The 26559-nt window shown below is 40.3% G+C and overlaps 1 protein-coding gene across 1 annotated transcript in view; it reads right to left on the reverse strand.

Annotated features, from left to right (window-relative positions):
- Window positions 1-26559, reverse strand: part of LOC134616666 (receptor-type tyrosine-protein phosphatase N2-like) — a 218249-nt gene that overhangs the window by 36523 nt on the left and 155167 nt on the right. Inside the window, exons 13-16 of the mRNA XM_063461604.1 lie at window positions 21040-21252; window positions 11088-11285; window positions 3249-3396; window positions 1233-1306 (exon numbers count right to left, since the gene is read on the reverse strand). Of these exons, the coding sequence (XP_063317674.1) occupies window positions 1233-1306; window positions 3249-3396; window positions 11088-11285; window positions 21040-21252 (633 nt within the window). The remainder of the gene's footprint in view (window positions 1-1232; window positions 1307-3248; window positions 3397-11087; window positions 11286-21039; window positions 21253-26559) is intronic.

Below are 26559 nucleotides of genomic sequence, written 5' to 3' on the forward strand. Positions count from 1 at the left end.
AAGTTTCCTCAATATGGCAAGAGGAAATGACATAATTGCTAAAGAAAACCTCACCATGCTGGCCTAAATTTCTGTTCTTTGACCAGAAAGACAGAAACATTTTGTTTTACAGCTGCTGAAAAACATTGCACACTTCCCTGCTCATCTACCTCCAGATGAGAGACTGATATGGTAGAAAATTATCAGCAGACGTTATTCTTTAAATAAACTCATTGAGTACTTTGTTCTTACATAGTACTAATACTATGCAAGGTGATAATGCATGTGTGCTCCTGCGTGTGCGTCTGCTTTTGTATGTCTGCGTGGGTGTCTGCAATCAAATCGTCTATGTCACCGGGGCGTGTGTGTCTGTGTGTGTGTGTGTGTGTCTGTGTGTGTGTAGGTACATTACATGTGCAGCTGTTCATGCATACTTGTTAGTTTTTCAGGTTGTGTGTTCTTTTTGGTTTCAGCATGGCGCACTGCGTGTTTTTTAGCGAGTATGCGTATGTGTGGGTACGTGTGTTGCTTCCGTTTTCGCATTTGTGTGCCTGCAACATTAGACAAGGTTGCTCTTTTGTTCCTGTATAGTTTTGATTCCTTCTCTCACATGCTCTCGCCTGCGCACACACAATCGCACACACACAGCCACGTTTGGTGTAACGCCCAGATTTGAAATGCATAGCGTTTCTGTTGCTTTTAATGGAATACCACTGTATCTGCCTCAAGGGAAACGTAAACCTACTACTCAACACTGGTTTCCAAATTGATACACTCACTTACTGAATTCATATGGCTCTTTCTTACCCCTTCTCCTTCCTACAGGCTGTTTAAATCTGTACCATGCCAAAAAGAAAAAGACCCCAGTAAGGTAGGCACACTGTAACAGTAAACACAAAGTAGTGTCAAATTAGCATAACCCAAGGTCACAAACAATAGTTCCCCAGGACCCTACGGATCAATTTTGTTTCCTCAAATGAGAAGCGAATCGAGAGCCTCGCACATGTCCTTTCCCACACCTCCCCAGAGCAAATACTCACCTGGGGTGTTTGCTGTATAACAATCATTAATATTCATGGTGCAGAACATACATATTGTGAGAGGCTGCCACCGAAACTAAGCAAGCATTGCATCAAAATTTATATTGGACAACGGTAGGCTGCCTTTGTTTCTGCGGAGCCCCATGGGGGCTGTGGCAGCCTGGCATAGCAGCGGCGCGAAGCACCAAGTTAGAATGCAGAGGAGGTACTTACAATCGGGCTGGCATTGATGTAATCAGAGTTGCCTTGGCTGTTCTCCACCTTCAAGGTGATTCTGGAGTGATCATCTGAAACAGAAATGGAAGAATTCAGCATATTTCGTCTTTGCAGTGTAAGTGTTCTTTGGTCATGCTATATGCATTATAATGAGGGCTCTCTCTGTATATGTGTTAAGAATGCTGGATTATAAGTAACAATGCCAACATGTCACGAAGCGTGGATTCCCTTCTGCTTTGACAAGGTTGCTTTGAGCTCAAAAGGAAACTAGTTGACTTGTTTAAAAATCTCTTCTTTACTTTTTCTCAGAGATTTGATTAATTGATTCTTAACTTTCTGTAGGGCACCTCTAACAAATTCACATAACGCTTCACACTCTCGAGACAAAAGTTTTGAAACTCTGCTGTGCACTAGTGCCTCCGTATTAAGAGCTGTGAGCAAAATAAACACATTAATATATTTGGCTGCTCTACCTTTTAAGATTATACTCTCGCATGCTGTCAGCATGGCTGCCACTTTAGAAAATTCAGTCGATGTCTTGCTCTAGCTCACAGGTGTCAAACTCCAGTCCTCGAGGGCCGGTGTCCTGAAACTTTTATGCGTGTCCCTGCTGCAACACACCTAAGTAAAATTAGTAGGTCATTAGCAAGAGCCTATAGAACTTGACTGCATGCTGAGATGGCAATTCAGCCATTTGATTTATGTTACAGCAGCTCAAGAGTGAATGAACATGTAGTTCTTTTTTTAATTAAACTTACACTTTTATTTAAATTTACTTGAGTAGAGTTGGGGGTTGCCACCATGCAGTGAAGTCTTGCTAATACCCTACAAATTTTATTCAGGTGTGTTGCAGCAGGGACACATGCAAAAGCTCTCGAGGACTGGAGTTCAACACCCCTACTCTAGCTATATAACAGCTCCACTGAACAGAACAGAGTCCAGAAGTGCACGAGAAGATGACCTTGAAGGGAAAAATGGGGTATTTTTGATTTTTATAGGTAGAGACAGAACTTTTTGATCATATTTTACACAGTGAGGCTGAAATTGTATCAAGAATTATGGAGCTATAAAAAATCTAAACACAAAAAAGGTCTTTCCATTGAGGTAACTGGGCAAACATCGGTTAATTTGAGCTGCATAGGAAACTGTTGTGTTTGCTGTGAGGTAGGCAGATCATCCATTTAGTGATTTCTAGAACTAAATGAAAACTCTGAATGTTGAGGAGCTTCCGTTTAGCCTTGAGAGAATCTGCCATAATCATCTGGGATCCTGTGAATTTTTAAGAGGGACAAACTTTCTGAGTTTGTGCATTTTACTCTTGCGAGCACTCCTCTGAAGCCTCCAGTGATCGGCAAAACAGTTCAGAATTTATTTTTTTTTCTTGAAGAAGCCAGTGGTGCTTCAAATAGGAAGCACAATTTATTCCTGACAAACTGCTTTCCCTGCTGACAACCTGGATTTCATTAAGTCTCGGCCTGGTGGAGAGAATGGGACAGCACTTTTTTAGATGGGCTATTTCCACAGAAGCTTAGAAATTTTAATCATTGATGAGGTCGGTGCAGGAGAGCTTTAATAGAAAACTAATTTACAATCCTTCTGCTAGCTGCATCTGCTCCAGGTTTCTGATAATACAGGCTGAGCTCAGAATATAAGGGGAGTGTTGTTGAGAGGTGCTGAGAGTAATGCCACCATGTTTGGAGGACTGACATCAGGAGGTGTAACAGCCGAATTTTGGTTCCACTCAGAACTGATGGCTTCTGTGCTCCACCAGTAATGCAGTCTTTTCTTTTTGTGTCTCTGCCAACCAAACTGCAACACCTTTTAGGTTTTAAACATGTTAGAGAAACTAAAACACGGTATTATCCAACTTTGTTGATACTAAAGGCAATCGTTCACACTCTGTCAATAAATTAATTAAAGTCTCCTATAAAATCTACTTGTACATTGTACACTACTACTACCTTTAAGACACAGTGGCAAGAAAAGAAAGAATAAGAAAAAGTCATTGTTTACATGCTACAACAGCAGTGGAGCGGTTCTTCTTCGCGTTGCCATCCTTGAGGCCGATGGTGCACGCGTTGGGTTCAGCTTGGTACGCACACAGTGCCTCCCACTCCTTCTCCAGGCGATCCTTATTCTTCAGGTGATCTTCCATGTAGGACTGGAGGAAAAGAGTAGAGTCAATAGAGTAGGTGAGTCAGGCTTATACATTTGCTCCCATCAGAGACAGATTTATATACATTAAAATTTCTGGCTCAGGATGAGAACCATCTGAACTAAACCAATTACGATCCTCTAATTTAGAAGCTACATTTTTCTAATCTTCTAATCCAGGAACATTAAAACAAAAGCAAATAATTATCTAGTGGTGCCATCAAACTAAAGTATTAGTGCCAAAATGCATATTGAAAGTCCTATATAACTTTATAAGACGCACCTATCTTTAGCAGTGTATGCCATTACCTATTAGTTTTCATAATTAAGGAAGGCACTGACTTTTATCAACTGCCTACAAATTATTTTGGCATAAGACCATAACACTTGGCAAAGTCATGGTAATTGTATCTGATGGTGAACAGTGAAGCTTTGTTTTTTAAGCAGCTTTGAAAATGAGCAGCCCATGCTCAGAAAATATGGACGGTAGGCTCGTTTTTTAATGGATGAGGCAACGGAATGAGCTGGTGTGGTTCTTTAAATGGTACCAGTGGTGATTTATGGTGGCAGTTACAAATGGGACTGATCTTAATCAGAATTAGCTTCCAAAAAAGGCCTAATGGCTTTCTGCTAAAATGAGAGGAGTTTGTTAAAAATGGAAGTCGACCTGACCAGATGTCCGCCCGGCGGAAGAAAATGGAGAACTGTCCAGATGAAATGCACGTATATGATTTTTATCATACAAGCACACGCCTACTCAAATGGCTAACGTCTAAGTGTTGAGGCTTGTTAGTTTCATTACGTGAGCTCAAAATACTCACTGTTGAACAGCAGACTTTACACATGACACTGCATTCACACACACATGAACACAACCCTACTGAAACACACAGACTTTCCTTGTAGTATCAGCTCTCTATTAAATTTGTCTCAGAGCTGCTAAAAGCAGCAATGATGTAACAGGAGGTCACAAGCTGCGACCCTCCACCTGCACGCAGCCGCTTATCAACAGCGGGGAGTCTGATCCATCAAAAGGCACACAAAGAAAATGCACATACACACATCTGAAGTAGAAACCACACATAAAGGTTTTCATAAGGTCACATGTACAAAAAATAGTTCACCCACACACTGCAAAGACACACAAAAGAAGCATATGCAGGCAACAAGATACACACACTAAGCAAACACTCAAATACACACACAAAATGACAGAATATACACATGCACATAGAAAGCATGTATATAACATAGGGTGCAGAAAGACACACAGTCCTACAGAAGACACACACACAGTGTCCAAATCTGATGCCTCCCCCTAACTGCCCTCTACCCCCTGCCCCTCTCTCTCCTTCTCTAATGCCAGAGTAATAGGGTTTTGTGGCTGTGTAAAGGGATTATTGCAATCCAATCAGGAGGTGCTGAGATCACCATGTGTCGGCCAAACACTGAATAATCCCCTTACTGCAGGGGGGGCTTACAGCTGCCAAAGGTGCTCAATAAAACCCGCTACGCAATAAGACTGCTCGAGCCGCCATTGTGGCTCTGACGCGCCACCTAAGCACCTGTAGGAAATGGGAGCATGAAAGCTGGTCGCATAGGGAGGTTGACGTAATGCAGCAGCCATTTTGGATCGAAAGAGAGTGAAAAGAAAGGGGAAGTGGGTGGAAAGAAATCACTGTGGGATACTGTTACTCAGCAGGGAAGGGTATCCAGTGGTGGAAAACACATTTATCGAAGCCACTCCGAGTGCAGTTTCAGGGGACCTGTGCTCTACTTCAGCATTTCTATTTTATGCTCCACTTCATGTTAGAGCAGAATACATATTACCTGACTATATTTATTTAACGGTAATAACAGTTTCTGCACCGATGATGAATTATTATTGACTGGAGGTTAGCTTTACACTGACCATCTGCAGAATCTGCACTTTTACTTTGAAAATGTAACTGAACTCATAAATTTAGCTGTTAAAACCAAGAATAAGAGACTTGTTACAGAGATTTTTTTTCTCCTTGTGGAACAGCACCTTCTTCCTGCACTAATGGTGTCATACTGGAACAAACATCTTACATAAGGTGCTACTAGCGCCAGTGATGAGGCTTTTAAGAGCTAATCTAAATGTCTTAAAAGAGTCTTCTTTATATCTGATGCATTCTGCATCGGCGTAGGAAGTACAAAAAGGCTTCCAAAGCTTTCATGAGGACAAGAAAAGATGGATCGATGTTGCATTATATATATTTTAGAACAAGGTGCCACTTTAACAAGTAAGTAACTTTAAAACTTAAGTCTATTTGCAGATACAATTAATGCTCAAGGCCAACTAAGAACTAATGAAATTTCATGCTCTAAGTATTTTGCAACAGTTCAGACAACAACCTTCCCATTTGTGAACTCTACCACAAACATGTAATCCATCATAACCAATCCATCGACATCCATCTTTTTTTTTTTTTATTTCTTTACTTATTTTTTTTCATCCATCTTTCACACAGAGGCAGCTATCTTATCTTTAGTTAAAAGCTGACATCATCCTGACACGAGGCTAACTTCTCCGCAGCTGAATGCTTCTTCCTCCTCCTCAGCGGACCACATTAGAGTGATTTAACATCCATTTCCCGACGCACATTCATCCTCCAGCTATTGCCCTGTGACCTATCAACTCTACAGATCACATCCCAGCTGGCCCGATGGTGAGCTACGAACACCACAACAGATTCCCAGCATGGTTAATCTCGACGGAGGCCTCCGCTGCAGCATAATCTATAACACTTACTTGGCCAGCAACAAACGACAAGATAATGTGCTTTATATATAGAGTCGCCTAATCCTCTTAAGACACAAGCAGAGAGGATGTGGGGGGGGGTGTTGGGGGCGCGCGGGGGGGGGGGGGGGATCTCGGTCCCAGTCACATGGGACCAAGTAATACATTAACGTAGATAAGATGGTGAAAGCTGTTTCGCCTCAAATTAAAATCAGTGGGTGGATGATGACATGGAATTTGCCAGGGGTTTACGAGAGGCAATTAATTTTTGTAGGGAGGTGGGAGGGTTGGGTGGAGAGGAGGGGCACTGCAGCTCACGAGCAGTCGCGTTATTCCTTTCTTTGAAGCTGGTGATTTTTATTAATCACTCAACAGTTGCCTCACTTGAGTGCATGGCCGGGCATTAGATATAAATATTTGCTTTTTCAAAGCAGAGCCAAACTTGTCTTGTTTAGTAATGGATTTGGTCTCCTGCTGTGACGGTTCCCTGAACGACTCAACTTTTCCCGAAACATACCGACTGTAACCCAGGTTTGTTGCCATCAAATTTGCTACTCAGGTCCCACATCATGGTGTGAATTTCAAATGAGCTCTTTTAACTCTGATTTTTTTTCTTTTTCTTTTTACAGTTGTGACTGCAAAACAAAAGTATGAGCAGTCACAAGTAGGCACTTTTCAAAATGGTGGAGAAAAAAAAGGCAGAGCAGAATTGGGAAAGCAGTGGGAAAGGATGAAGAGTAAACACATAAAAAAGCAATAGCAAAAAAGAATATGCAATAAAAAGCTGCGTGGATGAAAAAGCAGGAAAATTGGGTAAACGGTAAAAAAACAAAGAAGAAGAATGAAAGATGGGAGGGGCATGAAGAAATGTTACTCATAACTCCGAAAAAAGAAAAAACTGTTAAGAAAATTGGTAAGTAGCTTTTTGCTTTTTGAACTTTTCTCCACCCAGAGAACTTGGGCTGAGAAAACAATCTGACCTTTCGGTTTGAAAGAGTAGCGGGCTGGTTTAAAACTATCATGTTCCTTCCTTGATTTCCTGACATTTTGAAAAAATAATTTTTTTCTACATGACACTGGTATTATTGGATGGAGTCAGCTTGGACAAATCAGAGCTACAGTTTGTTTCACTGAGACCGTGGAGCTGTCCAAGGTGCTGAAGCACACTTCCAGGCCAGTCTGTGTAATACGATACATCTGCTCTCTCTGTTTTCAATCTCTCGCTCCTGCTCTTTTCTCTCTCAGGCCAAAACTGAAGTGGATTAAAAGGAAATGACATAACTGAAAAAGCTCACAGCCTGTTAACATTAACTAAAAACCAATATTATCACGGTCCGTGTTGATGAGTACGCTGTGACTTACAAACTACCAGAATCCTCAGTGTCCTATCGGTTTTATTTCCTCAGTGGAAATAACAACATGGACTTCAAGTTAAATGAGACATCAACTCCTCGTCTACACAGAAGGCTCCTAATAAACCCAGTCCGCTGGGAAAGGTTTATTATTATTAAACAGCATAGATGCAATTAAAAGGAGTCCATTTGAGTTACATTTTATGTTTATACTCCAACGACTAAACAGGAACCATTATTAAATGGGCACAGTAAAAGCATATCTGACTGCATACATTTGTTAGATGAATAAAACATCGTGCTCTTTGAAAATCCACCGTTCTGGATGTAGCAGAGGATGTTTCTATCATTATTTTGACATTATTGCTGGTACCACAAAATACTGCAAAAACCCAGAGTTGTTCCTGTATGTGTACGTATACATATTAGTTCAGCGGGTGTAGGTTTTATATCTTCATATATATTTATAAATATATAAAGCACCTTGAGGCGACTGCTGTTGTGATTTGGTAATATATAAATAAAACTGAAATGAACTGGTTATCAAAAATTTACATCATAACTAATCGCTCAGCTAAAGCAAGTGCAATTATTTCCTAATCCTAACTACATCTGAGTAAAACCATTGTTTGTAATTAGAGGAATTAGAGTGTTTAGTCAATATGGTCTGACTCAACCCAATTCTCTTTGTCTAGAACATCCCTGGTGTTACTTTTATAAGAAGAAAGAGCAACATCACGGTGTATTTTGGTAGCAGGAGCACCAAACCAGAAAAATTCCCCCAAAACTTTGGACTTACTCAACCTAAGGCAGCTTCTAACTGACACTAGATCACAGATGCTGACCAGGGATTTTATTGGTATACATGTCCAAGAGTTAGAGTGTAAACTTTGCATATCACAGTTCAACAACATGGCATTGGCATACCACCTAAAAACTGCAGTCTTACTTGTCTACATTCATCAGTTTAATGCTTCAGACTTTGAATGTGAACATTTCTTTAACATATTTTTTCCCCACCATGTTTGGTCTAAAAATGATTTCATAACAGGCACCCCATCCACATCGTCTCCTCTCATCAGAACAAAATCACTATGTGAACTGTTGTATTTACCGTTGCCCTCTAAAGGCAGTTCTAGCAATATTCCTCTGCAGTTCTAGTATGGCATTACCAGTTAAAATGATTCTATTTTTAGAAGTCATATGAATATGATCAGCTCACTTTTTTCATTATTCGTTTAGCTGATTAAGCTAGGTACTAGGTAGAGTGCACTTAGTCTACTGTTGCTCATTTAAACCCACCAACCTATCACCTCTCCCTCAGGACACATTCATTTGTCGAAGAGTAGGTAATGATTTTTATCCACGGTTTGTCAAAGTCATCAAATATCCTCTGTTTTCCTTCCTGATTTTAAGATTGGGTTAAAAACAATAATACTTTTTGACTCCTTATAGACTTCTTTTGGAAAAGGAAAATTGTTATTAGTGAATTTAGAATTTAACAATTTAAAGGTTTTAATTTTATGGGGATGAGGGTCTCTTGTTCTAAAAAAAAAAAAAGCACCATATTATATATATATGAAATGTTGTGATGAAAAAGTCCACTTGCACTTTTTGAATTTGCTCTGAAGAGGCTTTTAAAATTTGCATTCATCTCCATCACCTACACAAAATTAATCATCATAGACACATTAGAGTCACTTAGTCTGTCTCCTTGGTTCCCTCTCATCGTTTTACATATTTGTTGCTATGATTTAACAATTTCAGCAATCATCCTGACCAGACTGTGGCCCACACACTGACTGAATGCTTGACAAACACTTTATTTCATGCCACTCTCCAGCGGTGACACCTCTGCAGATTTGGATTCATCTCACGGAGATAAAGCAAACGTACCTGCAGAAGTTCAGACCTTGTTGTCAAAACTCAAATCTATTTTCATCTGTATGTGACCTAAGCTTTTTATATGCATGCATTATATACTGTGGGTGCGTTTGCCAAACCTTTTAGCTTGGCTGTACGCTTGTGTAAAACAACAGAGACACTCTGCAGCAGCAAAGGGCTGCAGAGGGAGTCATCTCTCCTGAACACAACTCTGGTGCAACTCTCTGGGGTAATTAGTATCTTTGTGCCTATTGAACACATCAAAAAGGCCGCTCTTTCACATCTTGCCGGCAGCCTCATATTGCATGGAGAGAGAGGTGGAGGCAGGGTGGGGGAGTTGGGATGAGGAGGTGGTGGTGCCGTGGGTGGTGGGTTGTTGAAGTGAGTAGGTATGTATCGCAATTATGATGGCGCTTGGCAGAAAGCGACCGAGGTTCAATAGAGATTTTCATCTGCTGTATTGAAGAGGGAAATAAGACTGCTTATAGAAACTGTGGGTGTAATGAGATGTGCAAAAACAAAAAAAAAAGACAAGAAGAAAGATGAGAGGGAGAGAGAGAGAGAGTGATACAAGAGGATAAAAGTGTGTGTGTGTGTGAGTGAGAGAGAGGGGAAATTATCAGTACGGTATATAAAAATAAGTTTGTAGTAGTTTGAGTTTAAAAGACTGGTTAAAATGGTAAACCAAGTGGGAGGCAAGATGATAAAATGGAAGATGCGCATGAAAAGAAGAAAAAGAAATGTTGTTATCTAAGACTATTAACCTGCCAGGCAATGAAAAAAACAAACATCCTATTAATAGAATAATTAGAATAAAACAGAAATTTACTCTAAATATTATTTTGTAAAATCCTTCTCGGGGAAATTAACCTACTTTGATAATCCGACTGAATCCAACTGAAGTTTTCATTGTTTTCTCTGAACGATCAATATTAGACATCTTATTTGGGCCACTGACGTCATTTTCACTTGGCACAGGAGCTGCAGTGTTGGTTCCTAGAATTAATTTAATTGAACATTTTGACGATAGCCAAACATAAGATTATTATTTTAAAAGCAACTTACAGAAATAAGTTGCAACAATCTCATTTTGTTCGTTATTTTGATGCATTTTTCATTCACATTCGTAGAAACACAGACACCAAAAAGCACAACACAGGCTCTGCTGGATGAAAAGCTAAACCACTCGAGATGTGGGCACATTTAGTTTAACCAAGGGATCCAGTGCCTTGTGTTATTCTTCTCTATTTTCTTTTCTTTTTAAAATAAACTGATTTCATCAGCTCTGGGTGTGTAATATAGGGTGCACGTGTATTGGTGTTATAAAGAAAGGTACTCTATTTAAAATAAAGATAAAGTAATTATAAACTTTATAGAAAACAAAACAAAAAAATCAGTTACATTAATGTATTTTACTAATAAGGATTAGGAATACTATAACAAAGACTTAGCTGAAGTAACTGCAATTTCTATTTCTAAAAATGATAGTTCTATTACCCAGCAGTGCCAATATTAGTTAAAAACTGTAGTGGACTAAAGTTGGTTCGTCATTTGAAAATTTCATTCAGAGCCAGTATTTTTATTTTCACATGAAATATGTTTGCAGGGCTGTTTGTGGTGAAAAAGTGAGCTGCTTTCGACATATTTCACATTGTTTTGTGTGATGATTACATCAAAACTGCTCAGCTGGAAACTCACCAGGATCATGTGACCGGTTGAGATGTCCATATTTGAGTGGGCAGGTTCTTCGCTCCAGGAGGAAATGCTGCTCCGTGCCGAGGGGCTGACGGCTTGACCGCCATCGCTGAACTGAGAAGAGACGCTGTTGATCCTGGAGGAGATGGGCTCCGGACGCTCGGCTGGGGGCTTGACTGCCATGCGCTGCCGACACAGCTCCTACGGGAAGGAAGGCGCTACAGATTAGTCACTGCCGTCACGTAGGTGGGGTCTAGTAGTATTTTACTCATGCATGACTTACGACACTTGGCGGACAAATTTGTTTGAAATATCTTAACACTACTGATATAATTAGAACTAACAGCAGATAATGTTGCCTTGCTGTAGCATGCTACCTTCAAAGGGAAGTGAATAAATACACCTGACAGTTTGTAAACGGTAAAATAAAAAACCCCACAAAAAACATGGAGATAGACTGAGAGCTTGCTTTTGCTGCAGTTGCATCTGATGAGGTTTCTCCTCTTTGATGAACAGTAATGGTAGCTGAGTTAAATGTTTTTGTATGCTGCTGTGTTGCAGTTGTGGTCATTATTATTATTAGAATCTTAGCAGGCTTTTGAACCGACCTTTATTTGACACATGTCAAATAAAGTTATGGCTGGTTAACCCTCATTGGTTTCTTCATAATTGCTGCCCAGGGACTAATTATTAGAGCAACAGTTAATAGTACAGTACACACCATGGTTGGTTTTTAAAATAACTGAACAGTAAAATCAACTAAGCAAGTGAAGAATTAATCACTCTGATCTTATTTCAAAGAGATTTATTTATTATGTGGCAGAGACAGCTACTGATTAATCTCTGGCTCCTGTCTCCCTCCCTTCACCCTCAACCGGCCAGGGCAGATGGCCCCGCCCATCCCTGAGCCTGGTTCTGCTGGAGATTTCTTCCTGTTAAAGGGGAGTTTTTCCTTCCCACTGTTGCCATAGTGCTTGCTCATAGAGGCTTGTCTGATTGTTGGGGTTTCCCTGTATAATGGTAGGGTCTTTCCCATACAATATTAAGCATCTTGAGGTGACTATTGTTGTCATTTGGTGTTATTTTTATGACACTGGAATGAACTGAATTTAGCATGTTAACAAGTTAGCACTGGCTGGTACCCTTTTGTACCATGTCTGTCTTCCCTCAGTTCAGAGGAAAAATTAACCCTGGCAAAATAGTGTATCACTTCTTTTGTAAAGTGATTGATTGTGATGGAAAAACCAGACAGCTGAAGAATAACTGTTATTCTTCTACATCCCAGAAAGGCAAAAGCTCTTGGCAAGCAACAACTGTACCACAAAATGGATATGATGGAGAAATGGACTAAAGTCAGGTTAAAAAACAAACGTTAGCACTGCCTAAAACTAGAGTAGCTGCAAAACACCAGCAACCCCATATACATATGTAATTCACATTTAAAAAGCAGTGTTTTAGGTCACATGGCCATCACTTGAAGTCAGTCATAAGTTCTCAGAATCAAAGTTGACGGTCCAAACTTTTGCCAGCGGAACAATGAAACTTATTTAATGACTTGAGGGTTCTGGACAGACGAGTGTAACATTCCTGAGCTCATTAAGAACCGTTATTTTCATCGTGTTAATTAGCATTTCCTTCCAAAAAATCCTGCCTTCTTTATAATATGTATTTGTGAGTGTTCTTATTATTTCTCTTTTTGTCCTCTAAAATCTAAAAGGCTTAAAAACATAAAAATGAAAAAGGGCCGCTGTGGGCATAATGAGTGAATGTGAGTAAAGAGTGGATTCAAGCAACAGAAAATGGGATTTGCTATTAAAATTGGGCTCAGTGTATTCTGACCTTCATAAACAACTTTCAGTGACAACTTGTGTAGTCATGCTCCTGTAAATCACAAGTTAGTAAAAAAACAAACAAAACAAACGAAAAAACAGCAAACTCACAACAAAAAGAATAAAACTAAAAGATATTTTGAACAAAACTGAAACCCTTCCGACTGGCTGTAAACACCTGGGCAAGAATGGTGAAAGCACCAGACACTTAACCACCAACTGCTGAATGCTGGCCAGCTTCCAGGATGTTGGTGGAAAAACAGCATGCATGCTCAGCAAGCTTCCCCTGAATACAATCAAAAAAAAAAACTTCATAAAAAGGTTTTGGCAAAGTATGCCGCTCAGTCTCTTAGCAGCAAGTACAATATCTTCATACGCCTGAGCAAACTGTCATTTTCAGTCTGCTGGATATGTGACCACAATGAAATATTGACACCACATCGAACTTTCAGTCTGCGTCTTCTCTACACAACTCCCAGCAGGACCTTTAGTGAGCTGTAAGGAATGACCGTGCCACTTGATACAAGAGGAAGGAAAAACAGACAGTTTTTGAAAATCCAGAACAAAGATGTGCAGAACTAAAACCCTCATGTTACAGTTAAAACTATCTGTGACCTTATCTGACATGTTTAAATGCTACTGATTATTTTTTGGCATATAATTTTTCGATGTAATTTCCTCAGTTTTGTTTTGAACATACATCAAAAAACTATCAACGCAGCACTTCATCTGTGGATGTAAAGAAACTCAAAGCCAAAAGTTTAAGGCTGTGAAGTTAAAGATTTAAAGATGTTGCTATACGGTAAAATAACATTGTGGTATTCTGCAATAACCATCATGTGCAACACAATTGGCTGTTTTTTAAAATATCTTTAAAGGTGAACTTTTTCATTTTTTCAAATGACATTTGAGTTAACGATATTGAGAATAATGAAAAATAATGTGGCGTACAGGTGGTTGCCTTTTCTACTCTTTCAATAGATTCTAAACAGATTTTATAAAATAACATTATATTTTGATTTCTCATTATGGGCAACATTAAAAAAAGAAATCCTAGTGTTTTTGGAGGGCATATTCTTTAAAAAAGAGAAAAAAAGATCCATGTGGTAATTTAGTGTTCAACCCTTTATTTGACTGGGTTTATAGGCCAAGCAGAGGGGTATACTCGGCATTAAAATAGCGTGCATTGTTTTAATACGTTTACAGTGTTGGACGACTTGTTTTATTGAAAAATGATGAGAAACAGTCTTTAGAGTACATTATCCTTGGTTTTAGCGTTGTGTCAGAAGTGTTTTCCAATCAGCAACATGCTTAAACTCTGCTGTGCTTTTTCTTATTTTCTGTTTCAGAGATGGACACTACCAAAGATTGAAATAAGGTCAACATGTGTGGAAGTAAACCCTGTGAATCAAAAGCTCACCCTTCAGAAAGCTAAGGACATATCCTTAATAAAGTTATTTCAGGAACACAATTCTGTCTGGTCTGCCCACCTGCTCATTCTTTGGGAGGGGCGGCCAATCAGAAGAAAATTGGCTAAAAAAGACAGTAATCTCTTGATTTAAATAGTGGGCTGTAGATAAATAAGGATTGCATAAGGTAGTCTCAGTATAGAGAAATTTAGACCCAACCATGCAAAAAAGGCTGTGTAGCTCACCTGCCACAGGTGTAACATTTGCCTGGCTCATGAGATGGTTCAACAAACAACAGGTTATATTCAAATAAATCTCTTTCTAAGTCTTATCAAATTGAATGCAGCTTGGAGACGGGCCTTGGGGGAATCTTTGTTTCTGTTTGCCCAATTGGCTGATTTGGTTGTGGGTGTATAATTGCTTTGTTTTTATTGTCTTCCTGCCTCATACCTAACCTCTTTGAATGCTGTAACTAGAATTTTTCCTTAAGTCTGACACCCTGTTAGTCTAACAATAGCTGAAGTTTTGCTGTCATTTTGAACCTGCTGAGGTTTATAGGTAGTACAGAAATAAGCTTTCTGCATTGGAAATTAAGCAGGCTTTCAAATAAACCAGGTTAATAAAATGCATCTAATAATTGAGTAAATTTGTAAAGGAACAGTTACCTGGCACATCCTTTGCGTTGTACTATTTTAAGCCATACATCACCTGCATGAGCCTACAAGGACAGTGACTACAACAGGAGACCTGGACTAAAACTCTGTGGGTATCTGTGTTTCTTAATGAGAGAGACGCAGATGATTAACTGACCCCGTGTTTGATTGACGGTGGAGGTAATGTGAGCAGGCCTTCATTAGTCCGTATCTGATCTGTCTGATGTTCTCGTAGGTCGGCACGCTGACAATGATCTATGGGCTCGGACACAGTCTCATAAATGTGTGCAGATTATTAAAGTGCTTCGATGCCTGGCCCGGGGATTCTGACGGCGCTGCGGGCGGTGGTGGGGAAACATAAACACGCTTGGATTTAAAAGAAGTGCGTACTAGAAGCTGTTAGAGGAAGCACTGACCTCCAGTTAAGTAAAGTCTCAAGTGCTGCTTTTATTTTTAGACTTGCAGTGTCAGTGTTTTGCAGCAGCCTTGTTTTTAGCATGTTTTAAGTTTAGTATGTAAGTATTTAGCATCTAAGTTTGTTGTTTTTAAGTTGAAGGCAGCTTTTGGGTTAGGGTTTAAAACTATTTTGAGTGGTCCTGATGACATTTAATATATTAAATAATTAATTGTCAATAAAAAAAGATCAACAGCCCTTTCACATGTCATTATTAAAACTAGTCACAATAAGGACATCCCAGCGTCAGTTATCATTATTTTACAGGTAAGCATAACTGACGTTGGCATCCATTCCCATGTGGATTTTTACTTTCCAGTGTATGTAGAAATATTTCTCAGGGTTCCTGAGTCAATGGAGAACACTGAGAAGTAACTCTGGAGAGTTTTACAGTGTTACTCTTATTTATTCAAATGTTTGATTTATGGTTGGAGGCTAAGTGGATTTATCAGATTTAGCCGTGTGTCTCTGGTTACAGATCTGCAGTGCTGTTAGTTCAGGGTTGTAAATCATCTTATCTCGTAATAACACCGCTTTAATCGATATTCTGTATCAAATGATTAATGTATTAAATAGTTAGCTGTGTGATAACTGCATTATTGTATGATGAGGCGTCCCATTACGACCTTGACTGACCCTGTTGGAGATGTTTTTGGCATGACTAACTCAGCATATTTGTTCTTTTCCTGATGTGCTCTGAGTAGTTGGAGGTATAGACCACACTAAAGGCTGCACGTCCCAATATGAATGATGCTCACTAGTGTTAAGGACAGGATATAGCTGACTATATACATGTATGATTCTATATTTTATTGTTTTAACATTTAAATGCGAAAAAGTACTGAGAAAGACACACAGACTGTTGTCACAGCTCACACAGGGGGTTTTATGGCACTACACAAACTACACAATGTCAAATCTTTAATAAAAGACAAAAATTGGCCCCATAAATTCCCTTCTGGCTGCTAACTACACCAGTTTGCCTGATTTCCTGTTTTTGCTACATCCTCTGAGCTGCATTTTTTGTGTTCAGTTGGCTCAATCACACCGAATTGTGGGTGTTTTGTCACACATGATCAACAGCATTCATACCGGAACAACTGCACACGGTGAACTTTGCAGCTGCAGCAAATTTTTTTTATGATGTAATTAAAACTGCCTCAAAATGGCTTCCCTCCGAGAGCCAATTAGAGGTTAAAAAAAAAAGCAAAAAAAATAATGTGAAGGAAGAATATAACCCAGGACAGGTTTAGAGTGTGAACAGTGCAGATTTACAGTGCCAACACCTCCCCCATCCCGGAGCAGTGTCCATACAAACACGAGTATCTTTTTATTTTCTTTCTTTCTTTCTTTCTTTTTTTTTTTTTTACAGTGTATTGATTTCAACTATACATACTTCATCACTTTAATGACTTTGGTTTATCATCAGCATGCCAGTCTGATGCGTATTTTCCAGCTTTGACTAAACTGACAGAAACACCAAACAACACATGCTAATGCCTTTGGCACTAATATCACTCAAAGCCTACTAAAGAGTGGTTGGCGTTCCCGCTCTTTCTTCTTTGATTCAAAATCATGACCACTCACGAGTGAACAGCCTTCCACGTTCAACTTTTTGCTTGTTTACGAGCATGTACACTAAGTGCAATGAATGCAAAGCAGCCACACTTGCTTTGACTTGGGACTCTGTAACAGTTGGGTTCCACTGAGTCTTTTAGTAAAGACATTACATCTTGTTTCTGCTCAGTGGCACTGAATCCATGCAGTCTATTAGATGCTTTTAAGCGAAACCCCTATTGTTAGTGTATTCAAGGTCATCCAAAAGCCCAGTGCTGTGCCAAACAGCAGATATTGTAATGCAGCAAATGAAAAAATTATCTTTCCAGGAAATCCATACTGGCTTTTGCTGCCTTCTCGATTAATTTATAATGAAAGTATAACTCATGAATGAAATGCTTTTTGGCAAATCTAAGGTTTGGAGTCATCTAGATCAACTACTGCATTAAATCTGACAATAAATAAGGGTGGATATACAGTATATGTTCAGCATGATGGAGTACCAATCTCTAAAGAGCTTTAAGTCTTTTTAAATTGATTTTAAGACACAATCCATTCGATCAAAACAAAGGTCTGTCTGGGGGGGAAGAATTCAATATTAAAATTGATGACAGCATTTAAAAGCAATCTGAAAAAGTTTTTTTTTTTAAATCATTTTCAATTATTAGAATGTTAGCATAGCATAGTTGCTATATGAAACTATGAAACTCGCAGGTAAAAAGACACAGATTCACAAGAAGTCAAAAATAGAGTGCATACTAAATTTGCCCCTGACACAGGCCTTTTTTTATCCAAACCACTAAATAAGAAAGAATAAAATCAATGAGCACAATGTGGAAAAGAAGGATGCACATGTGCCACATCAACTCTTCCCATATGAATAAAGGTTAAAGAAAAACCCCAACAACCCCCTCTCATGGGCGTCATGCCAGGGAATCCACTTGGTGCCACATGACCATCTCGAATCATACATCAGCCCGGGGGCAACACAGGCACGTGCCACCCGAAGCACCCCCTTTTCAGAAAAGCTTGCTAATAGGGACGAAGGTTGGCTTTTGGGGCTCGAGGTGTGCCAGCAGAGCCTGTCAGGCTCACAGGGGTACCTCTGTTTACATGCCCCTCTGACCAAATCAAATTCAGGGGCCTTCACCCAAGTGCCCTTCCTCTGTGCTTAAGCAAACTAGCAAATAAAAGGGGCAACGTGACACAATCTGTGTTAAGAAAAAGGGATTTAAGGAGTAAAGTAAATTATAATTAAAATATACATAGAACGGATCCTTGGAAAAAAGCTTCAGAAACAGAGCAAAGAAGAAAAGAATAGAAGGGATACAGAGAAAACAGAGGTGTAGGACAGAACGAGAGTTATTGTTTGCTTGTTTAATCTAAACTGAGATGAACTGGAAGTGCATTTTGCACATATTCATTGGCGATGTTAAGATCTTATGATATTGATGAAAGTCCTTGAAATTGAATTGAGAAAGAGAGAGATTGTGAAAGTGGAGTAAGGCAGGCTGAGGGGCGCAAAAAAAGAAAAACTAAAAAAAAACCTCATCAGTAACAAGTCTATATTTTTTTATTTCTTAAAAAATATGCAAATATGTTCATTAGTTACCAAAGCATTTCTCGTGTTTCAAGAAAATTCCTGGTGTGGGTGATGATATCTTTAAAAATGATAATGCTTCAAGATGATATCTCTTGATTTGTGAAAAAAAAATCCATGCAAAAAGTTGAGCCTCGCCGCAATCTAGTGCAATGATCTCACGCTGCGGAGCGGATAGTATCCTCTCTGCTTTGAGGGGGAAAAAAGACTTTTAGTAGCAGATAAAAGTTCGAATCAGATGTAAAGATAAACTGACAGCGACGTTGCAGACTCCCATGTCGGCAGCAGAGTAATCCAGGGACTGACTGACTGACAAGCATCATCCACCATCTCCCCGCCCAGCGCTCTGACACGCTGCACACAGTCCTCTGTCGACGCTTGTCAATCAACATCTCCTTTGTCGGTGTCGGCCAATCCCACGTTGCCGTTACACCGTAACTGCTTGACTGACACGCTGGGAGCCGGGGAGCTGAGAGCCAAAGGTGGAGGGGATTCAGAGGGAGGTGGTGGTGTGGTGACGTGATTGGAAGGCGGTGTGTGTGTGCGTGTGTAAGGATGTGAAGCGAGGCCTCAAACAAACGCGCCCAGGGCAAGAGTCATTAATATGCAGTGGTTGGTTAGAGTGTGCATGCATACACACAGCACGCATGTGTTTGTGCATATTTGTGTCTATTTGACAGCCAGCATGAAGGAGCTGCAGTAGTAAGGCCGTCAGGCAGCCTGCCGCTTCCTGTCTGCTTTAATTGCATGTAGCCCTGGAGACTGTGCGCACACACACACACACACACACACACACACACACACACACACACACACACACACACACACACACACAGACAGAATCCAGCCCAGGGAAGCCCTCTACACAGCAGCGCTGACAAAGAGACGAGGTTTACACGGCTAAGATGGGAGCTGAACACTGAGGTCTTTCACTGAGGATGACGGCGGCTCACTGTCGAGACTCGATAAAGACGACAGAGGAAAGAGAATCAACTAGAAGAGCTTTGGGAGTGCGAGCAAAGCAAGACTGAAGCCTCCCAAGAATGAGCAACACAAAGGTTTTTGTAAGCGCTTAATCAGATAAATAAAGCGGAAACACAGCCTTACGTGTGAATTTTAATTAGCATTTTTCAATTAGAAGCTTAAAGTGACTCTCGGAGCTAAGTAACCGAGAAGATAAGTTTTTCACTCTGAGGAAAAACAAATATTTTATGTAGACTGAGATCAACCTATCACTGGCCAGGGCACTCGTGCAAAAAAGATTTTTAATTTTAACGAAATTTTTAGCGGCATGAATGTTGAATCGTCTTTTAGAAACCTCTCTCGCTAACCAGTAAGGGATGCTTCTCCCTTACTGGTAAGCAATATCTCTATTTGCAGAAAGCAACATTGTGAATCTGTAAGTCACCAGTGATGAGGTAAACCTTTGACGCAGTCCCACAGTCTATTTCAGGAGGTAAAAATCCCTGAAGAGGAGCATAAAATGTAAGCACTTAGGGGCCAAGCTGGGCTCATTATAAAATCAATGCTCACAGGACTACTCTCATTTAAAAACATGGTGGGGAAAAGGTCAGAGAGAGCGAGAAAGAGAGACGGAAAAATCTCAATCTAATTCTTTGCTCAAAAAGCCACTTAATATTGGATTCTGTAAATTAAATTTCACACTTGGCTATTCCGGCCAAAGGATAATTACCGCAAGCAGAGGAGGGAATGGAAATAACTCGAGGTGGAAAACCTGTTGGATTGGTGATATTACTTCATGTCTCAGACAACAAATTATAGCAGGAGACAATCAGCGATCACCACACACCATTAATGTAGTTAAAACATGTCGACACGAGAGTGAAGGCGACGCTGAAAGAAGAGAATCACAGAGTCTGTCTCCTTTAAATCACGAAATCAGCCCCGGAGACTAAAGTAGAGATTTTCAAGCCATTTAAAAAATTTTCAATTTTTAATTACATAGAGAAAAATAATAGTGCATTTTGGTGTGTTTTTTAAATAATCTAAAAAAGATGAGTCCTAAAAAAGTCTAATTTGTGACCAAATCTTACTGTGGATTATTTATGTTTCTTTACATAGAGAGTTGTGTGAGATTTACTGTAAACAGTACAGGTAATACTAAAAATGTCATTACATTTAAAAACTGTAAAAACAAAACAGTGCACCTCAATAATAAACACGTATCGCGTTGTTCTGTTTTGCTTTAATAGGAAAATGCAACTGCTGCCATCAGTTGCAAGATGATGATTACAAGAAGCAAAAATATGGTTGTAATGAAAGGCTCTCTCATTATGAAGGTCCACAAAACTTCCACTTCTTAATGTTATGCACACACAGGAGAACTCCTGTTTCTGCATCTTTCACGTGTTATAAACACAACACATTTTTTTAATATAAATATATATGTATAATGTGAATGTGTGCACAGATGGCACAGTAACAACTCCTACCTGGTAGGTGGCGGTAGCATCGCTGCTTGTATCTGTTCCCAAGTTGGTGAGCTTTTCTTTGAGCTTGTGGTGGGAACGGTGCCGGAGGCAGTAGACCACAGTGGAGGCCAGCAGGACTCCAACGATACACAGGATTGACACGACGGTGAGAATGAGGAACTTGGTTGACTCTGTCTGGCTGTACTTGGTGGGGATCTGGTTGATCTGGCTTCCCTGTGGGCCACAAAAGAACAGATGAAAAGGGTTAATAAATTGCGTCTATTACTATTTTTATCTGCGGTGAGTGGTTCTCTTTGCAGCTCAATGGGTAGAGCGTGGTGCTGCCAATGTCAAGATAAGAGTTTTGATTCATCCACCCTGCTAAAAATGACTGCGGTCGTGATGGAAGCAGGTGCTTTTGGGAAGAAAAAAAACCCGCAGGGGTGTGAAGCTGTGTACCTAAGAGTGTGCATGCTTTCAGGTGATTTTACTGATCAGTCAGACAAGAGGAACTAATCTGCAAAATCATCTGGCAGAGTGTTTGATTGGAACAACCCTGCAGGCTCTCAGAGCTTCATGGCACATGGTTTGATACTCCTGGATTAAAGCAGCCACCAAAGAGGCCAAAAACCCCCCAAAACAAGTCACACTGGAATCCTTCGATTGACAAGATAATATAAGCGTGAATTATTTTTGCTACTAATCAGGGTTCCAAAAAAAATGCTTGTCTTTGCATGGGTAGATGAAAGTGTAAATCACATGGTTCTTTTCTTTCCTTTTTTGGAAACGCATAAACATGCATATCACTGCGCTCGATGAAAAGTATAATCACAAGCGTTTGTTCCACCATCTGTGCCCAGGAGTGCATAGAATGCATAAACTCCTGTTTAGTAAAGCATTCTGGATGTCTCTAGACAGCTCAACACCCCGCTTGCTATATTGGAGGAATTTTCTACCACCATGCACAGAGGCAACAGACGTTCTGCTGTCTTGAGCAAGTGCCTCGCCAATTCCGACCTCAGCTGCAATTTAATCCAGCGTGAGAGAACCAGATCCTTCAGCAAACAACTAGAGATTAAAGATTTCTTTTCAACCAGTCAGCTGCTTAAGATAACACAATGGACACATACTGTATGATAAAAGTCTCTGTCTGAACTGCTTCACGAATGTGCAATCATTTGAGAGCGGAGAAGTAAGTCTTATTGAACTGTTCATTATGAGCTGCAGCTCCGACTGCTGCTTGCTGTTCATTTTCAGACACCAGCGAGCTCCAGATAATGGGCCTGTTGCATTTTACCTGACTACTACTAGTTAACAATAGGCAACATAATTCCCCGTTATTACGCACAGCATAATGATCTTGCCAACAAAGAGCGAGGCAAGAACCAAAAGAGTAGAGCTACAAATTGCACAGCCAATGACAGGCCTGTAATTCCTCTTGACAAAGAATTATCAAAAGAAATCAATCGCAAAAACAGCTTTTCTTGACTTGTTCCTTATTTGGAACCATTTTTTTCCCCATATCTCTGTCGCACAAAAGAGATTACCACTCATTTACCGGTACAAAAAATTCAAACGCTTGATGGTCCCAAGCACATAACTATGCTTATCGCTGCACTCATCATTAGTTTGTCCTAGCTGTAATTTTATGTTGCATATTAAGCTTGTTTAAAATTACTTTTGTATTCTGACAGAGAAAAATAATGATTACAAAAAGAAAAAAACAAAGGTTTTCTCAACCCTGGAGAAAGGCAGCTTGAGGGTGAAAAAAAAAGGGAGGGGGCGGAAAAAAAAAATCCCTGTCCCTCAGTGGTAGAGGTCACGGAGATTAGGCGAGGTGTGGCGTGGTGAGTTAATGGAAAGGAGGCTTTGAAAGCAGCAGGGAGAAAAGGGGCAGTCCTGTCGGATCCCTCCTGCCTGCCTGTCAGCACAGAGAAGCCCTGAAACCCTGGGAGGTGGGAAAAGGACCGCTCTACCCTGTTAAAGATTGTTCTGGAATTCTTGTGAGGTTTCGGGGAGTGACCCCCACCCCACCGCCATCATCACTCGATAATGCACCCTCCCTTCATCGTTCCCCCCCACCCCGTGATTTCATTCATTGCCGCTGCTGCATTCAGCAACTAATAAAGAGTGCCCGCAAAAACACACACAATGGGGGACAACAGTTGTCCGATGCTTTGTGGGGTGTCCAATTTGCTTGGGGAGTTCTGAGCCATACTGTAAAAGCTGGTCGCATAGTAATGTGACGGCCCTGAAAAAAACCCAAAAAACAGTGGGTGTCTCCGAGTAAGGCTCTGAATTAAAGAAGAAAATATATATATGTATGTATGAGAAGTAAAAATTGTGATTCAGCTTTGAAGTACAGGGCACATTAAAGATTTATCTGCAAACTCAACTTACTATAGAGCCTGTTCATGAATCAGTAATAAAGATAATGTAGGGAGTCTGTTTATGTTACATTTATATGGCTGCTTGTCCTAATGTTGCATTACACATCTGCACGAGCAGACACAATTGATTGTGGTTGGCTTGTGTATTTTTAATGTTTCTCTTCATTAATGCGCTTTTAATGTAAAAGATTGCGGCAAAAAATATCAGCCGTTAAGAAAGCATCATAAACAAAAGTAGCTGAGCAGTAGCCTGTATGCGTTGTGGGCTCGGCAAGCCCATTAATAATGCATTATTGCTGATTCCACATGCTTCCACTGCAATCATCTTTTGCAAAATGTATTTTTTTTTAAACCTGCGGATCAAATAACTTCATTTGTCATTTTACTCCCCGAGTCATCTCATTGTTTTGTCAAATTAAGTTTCATGGAGAGGGATTGCATCTTGCTTGGCTAGTAATGGCCCATAATTCAAGGCCCTAACTGTAACAGCTCAGTCATCTTTCACGGGACAGATGCCGGCGTTTCCAAAGCACACTCCCCACTCCGTACACACACACAGGCACAGACGCACGCACTGATCCCACCTCCTCCCTCGGCCTCTTTATCATGGCTGCCTAGCATGCCTGTCTATTGATTCAAACAAATGTGGCCTGACCCCACCTGCTTAATCAAGTTTGGTTGCAGTTGTTAGTAACAGTAAAAGGGGGTGGAGGAGTGTGTGTTGAGTGAGCGTAAGAGGGGGAGAGAGCGAGAGAGCGACTTGAGGGCGTATGACTTGTTAGTTCACAGCTATGAAAAACGAGCAGCCATTCTAGCCGAGCTGCAGCGGCAGATGTAGCAGAAATTTGCAATGATTGAAAATCAAATGTTTGCTCAGGATGGGAGGTGGAACATTCACACATGAGCCAACGCATGCAGCCATTACTGTGAAAATGACTGTACAGCCTTTTCGGTAATATGCATTATGAAACTAAACACTTGCATTCGAAAGCTTGTACTCGATGTAAGTGTGTTACCTATATTGTACTGTATGTTTCCAGTAATAAGCGGCAATCTGCTCGTCTCTGCGGTTCTAAGGCCTTCATCGTTTCTCACTCCCGAGACTTAACCCTTTCAATCTTATTTTGAGGGCTTGCCTAAGAGAGTCGTGACTGCTAAGGTGAATTACAGCCCAGCACATAGAAATGAAAGGAAATGTAAATTGGTTCACGTTGCTGGTGTGATTGTAGGTGAAAAAGGAATATCACTACGACTGTTGGGTTGAATCGCTAGACGGATTAAAACAGAAATTCAGGCTTTAATCTACATCATTCCTGGCTCGGAAGTATTTTTCTCATGGTTCAGACAGACAAAGAAAAAAGCTACAGAAATCCTGTTTGTTTCTGGAAGTAAATCGGCCGTTCTGATCAAGACTTTTTGAGCGAGCGTCTGAACATGAAAGAAAAATGTTCTCTCCCCAAAGGCAGAGGGAAGATGGGAGTTCCTTTCATGCTTCCACTTCCATTGTCCATCTGCTCCCACAAAAATCGATTGTACTTGCAAATTTTTCATTTCACATAAGCAAATGTGGTTTGACATACAGTGTGCAGTGCCTCCTGACTATTTCTGAAAAGCATTAATGTAGCCCGTCAAGGATGCCGGCTGGCTGTCTGGCTGTAGACGCTGCTAGGTTCATCCCTTTTCAGCAAATATCAGACACACTCCCTGCAGACAGATAGGCGCCTTTACACAGGAGGGAAAAGAACAAAAAGAATAGCAGAATACCTTTGTTGGTTTTTTTTTTATTCACATGATGAATTTTTTTAAGCAGTTTAGTGTTAAAATCTTACTTATGTGGGCAGCAGCCTAATTTCCATAGACTTACAATAATCTTCTTTGCAGCTGTTACTACTAAAACCTTACTTAAATCAATTAAGAAAATAGATTTACGTTAACTCTCCTCAAAAATGAGAGTAAATCATTCATCAGAAAAACGAATGATTCTGGTCTTTGGTTTTGCGTGGACGTTTGGTGGTGGAGCGGTTAAGTCTCCTGGTCGGTATGAGTGTGACGGGGTGTATATGTGTGTGCGTGAATGGGGGTGTGGATTAGCCAGGCTTCCATAGACAAAAGGCAGATGGATTTGCACGGCTCCGGCTTATTCAGAATGGGTAAAAAAGGTCAGAGGGAGAGCGCCGGCCAGCTTTTGTTTTCCTGGACGACGACCGCTGTAGAAAAGATTTATCCCTCACCTCTGATTCATTCCGGGCCTTTGAAAAAGTTCAACCAGGGTTTCAAGAAAACCTTTCAGCAAACAAGCACACAGAAACACATCATTCATACACATGTATGCACGCACGCACACACACACACACACACACACACACACACACACACACACACACACACACACACACACACAGCGGGATGTATGAATAAGTACATTTTTACTATGCGTGCATTGCAAGAAATATGACTACATTACATTTCATGTACTTACATCTGCTGGTGCACAGTTGCATGTATGTATGTCTTTTAACAACACACCCACACACTCTCAAACGCCGTGCACTGATGTCTGCACGCTGCACGCACCCAAATTCAAATGCACCTGAGTCAAACTTTGCACAAAACAGAAAAAAAATGATCCTTTGCTCGTATAAGCACCCACTTAAAAACCAAGCAAGAACTCTATTCATTTCACCTCACCTTCACCGGATTAAACCGATTCTTCTGCGATATCACAAATTGCACACAAATTAGGGCAATCCTCGAAGATGAATATCACAGCATTAAAAAAACAAAAAGAAAACAAACCACAAGGTTATTTAAAAGTTTGCACTCCAGCAGTGCGAGGCAGCAGCTGAGCAAAATGAAAACAGCAGCAAATCCCATTAAACTGAATGTTATTACAATGTTACGGTGAGATGCAGCTGCATGAAGCCCCCTCGAACACGGTGCGCCGTCACTCACTGTCTAAACTCCACGGATACTCCCACTGTGCGTTCACCTTTAAAATATTCGACTTTCCGGGACAAATTTTAGGCAATTTTTAATCAAGCGAAGGAATTTCTATCGACACACTAGATTCTAAATTAAACTGATGCAATATTGTATTTGAAAAACAATGTGTTTAAAACCAGGGCACACTCCTTCGTCTCTTTTAGAGAAA

This window comes from Pelmatolapia mariae, linkage group LG18 (assembly GCF_036321145.2).
Source record: "Pelmatolapia mariae isolate MD_Pm_ZW linkage group LG18, Pm_UMD_F_2, whole genome shotgun sequence".
In the NCBI taxonomy this organism is placed as follows: Eukaryota; Metazoa; Chordata; class Actinopteri; order Cichliformes; family Cichlidae; genus Pelmatolapia; species Pelmatolapia mariae.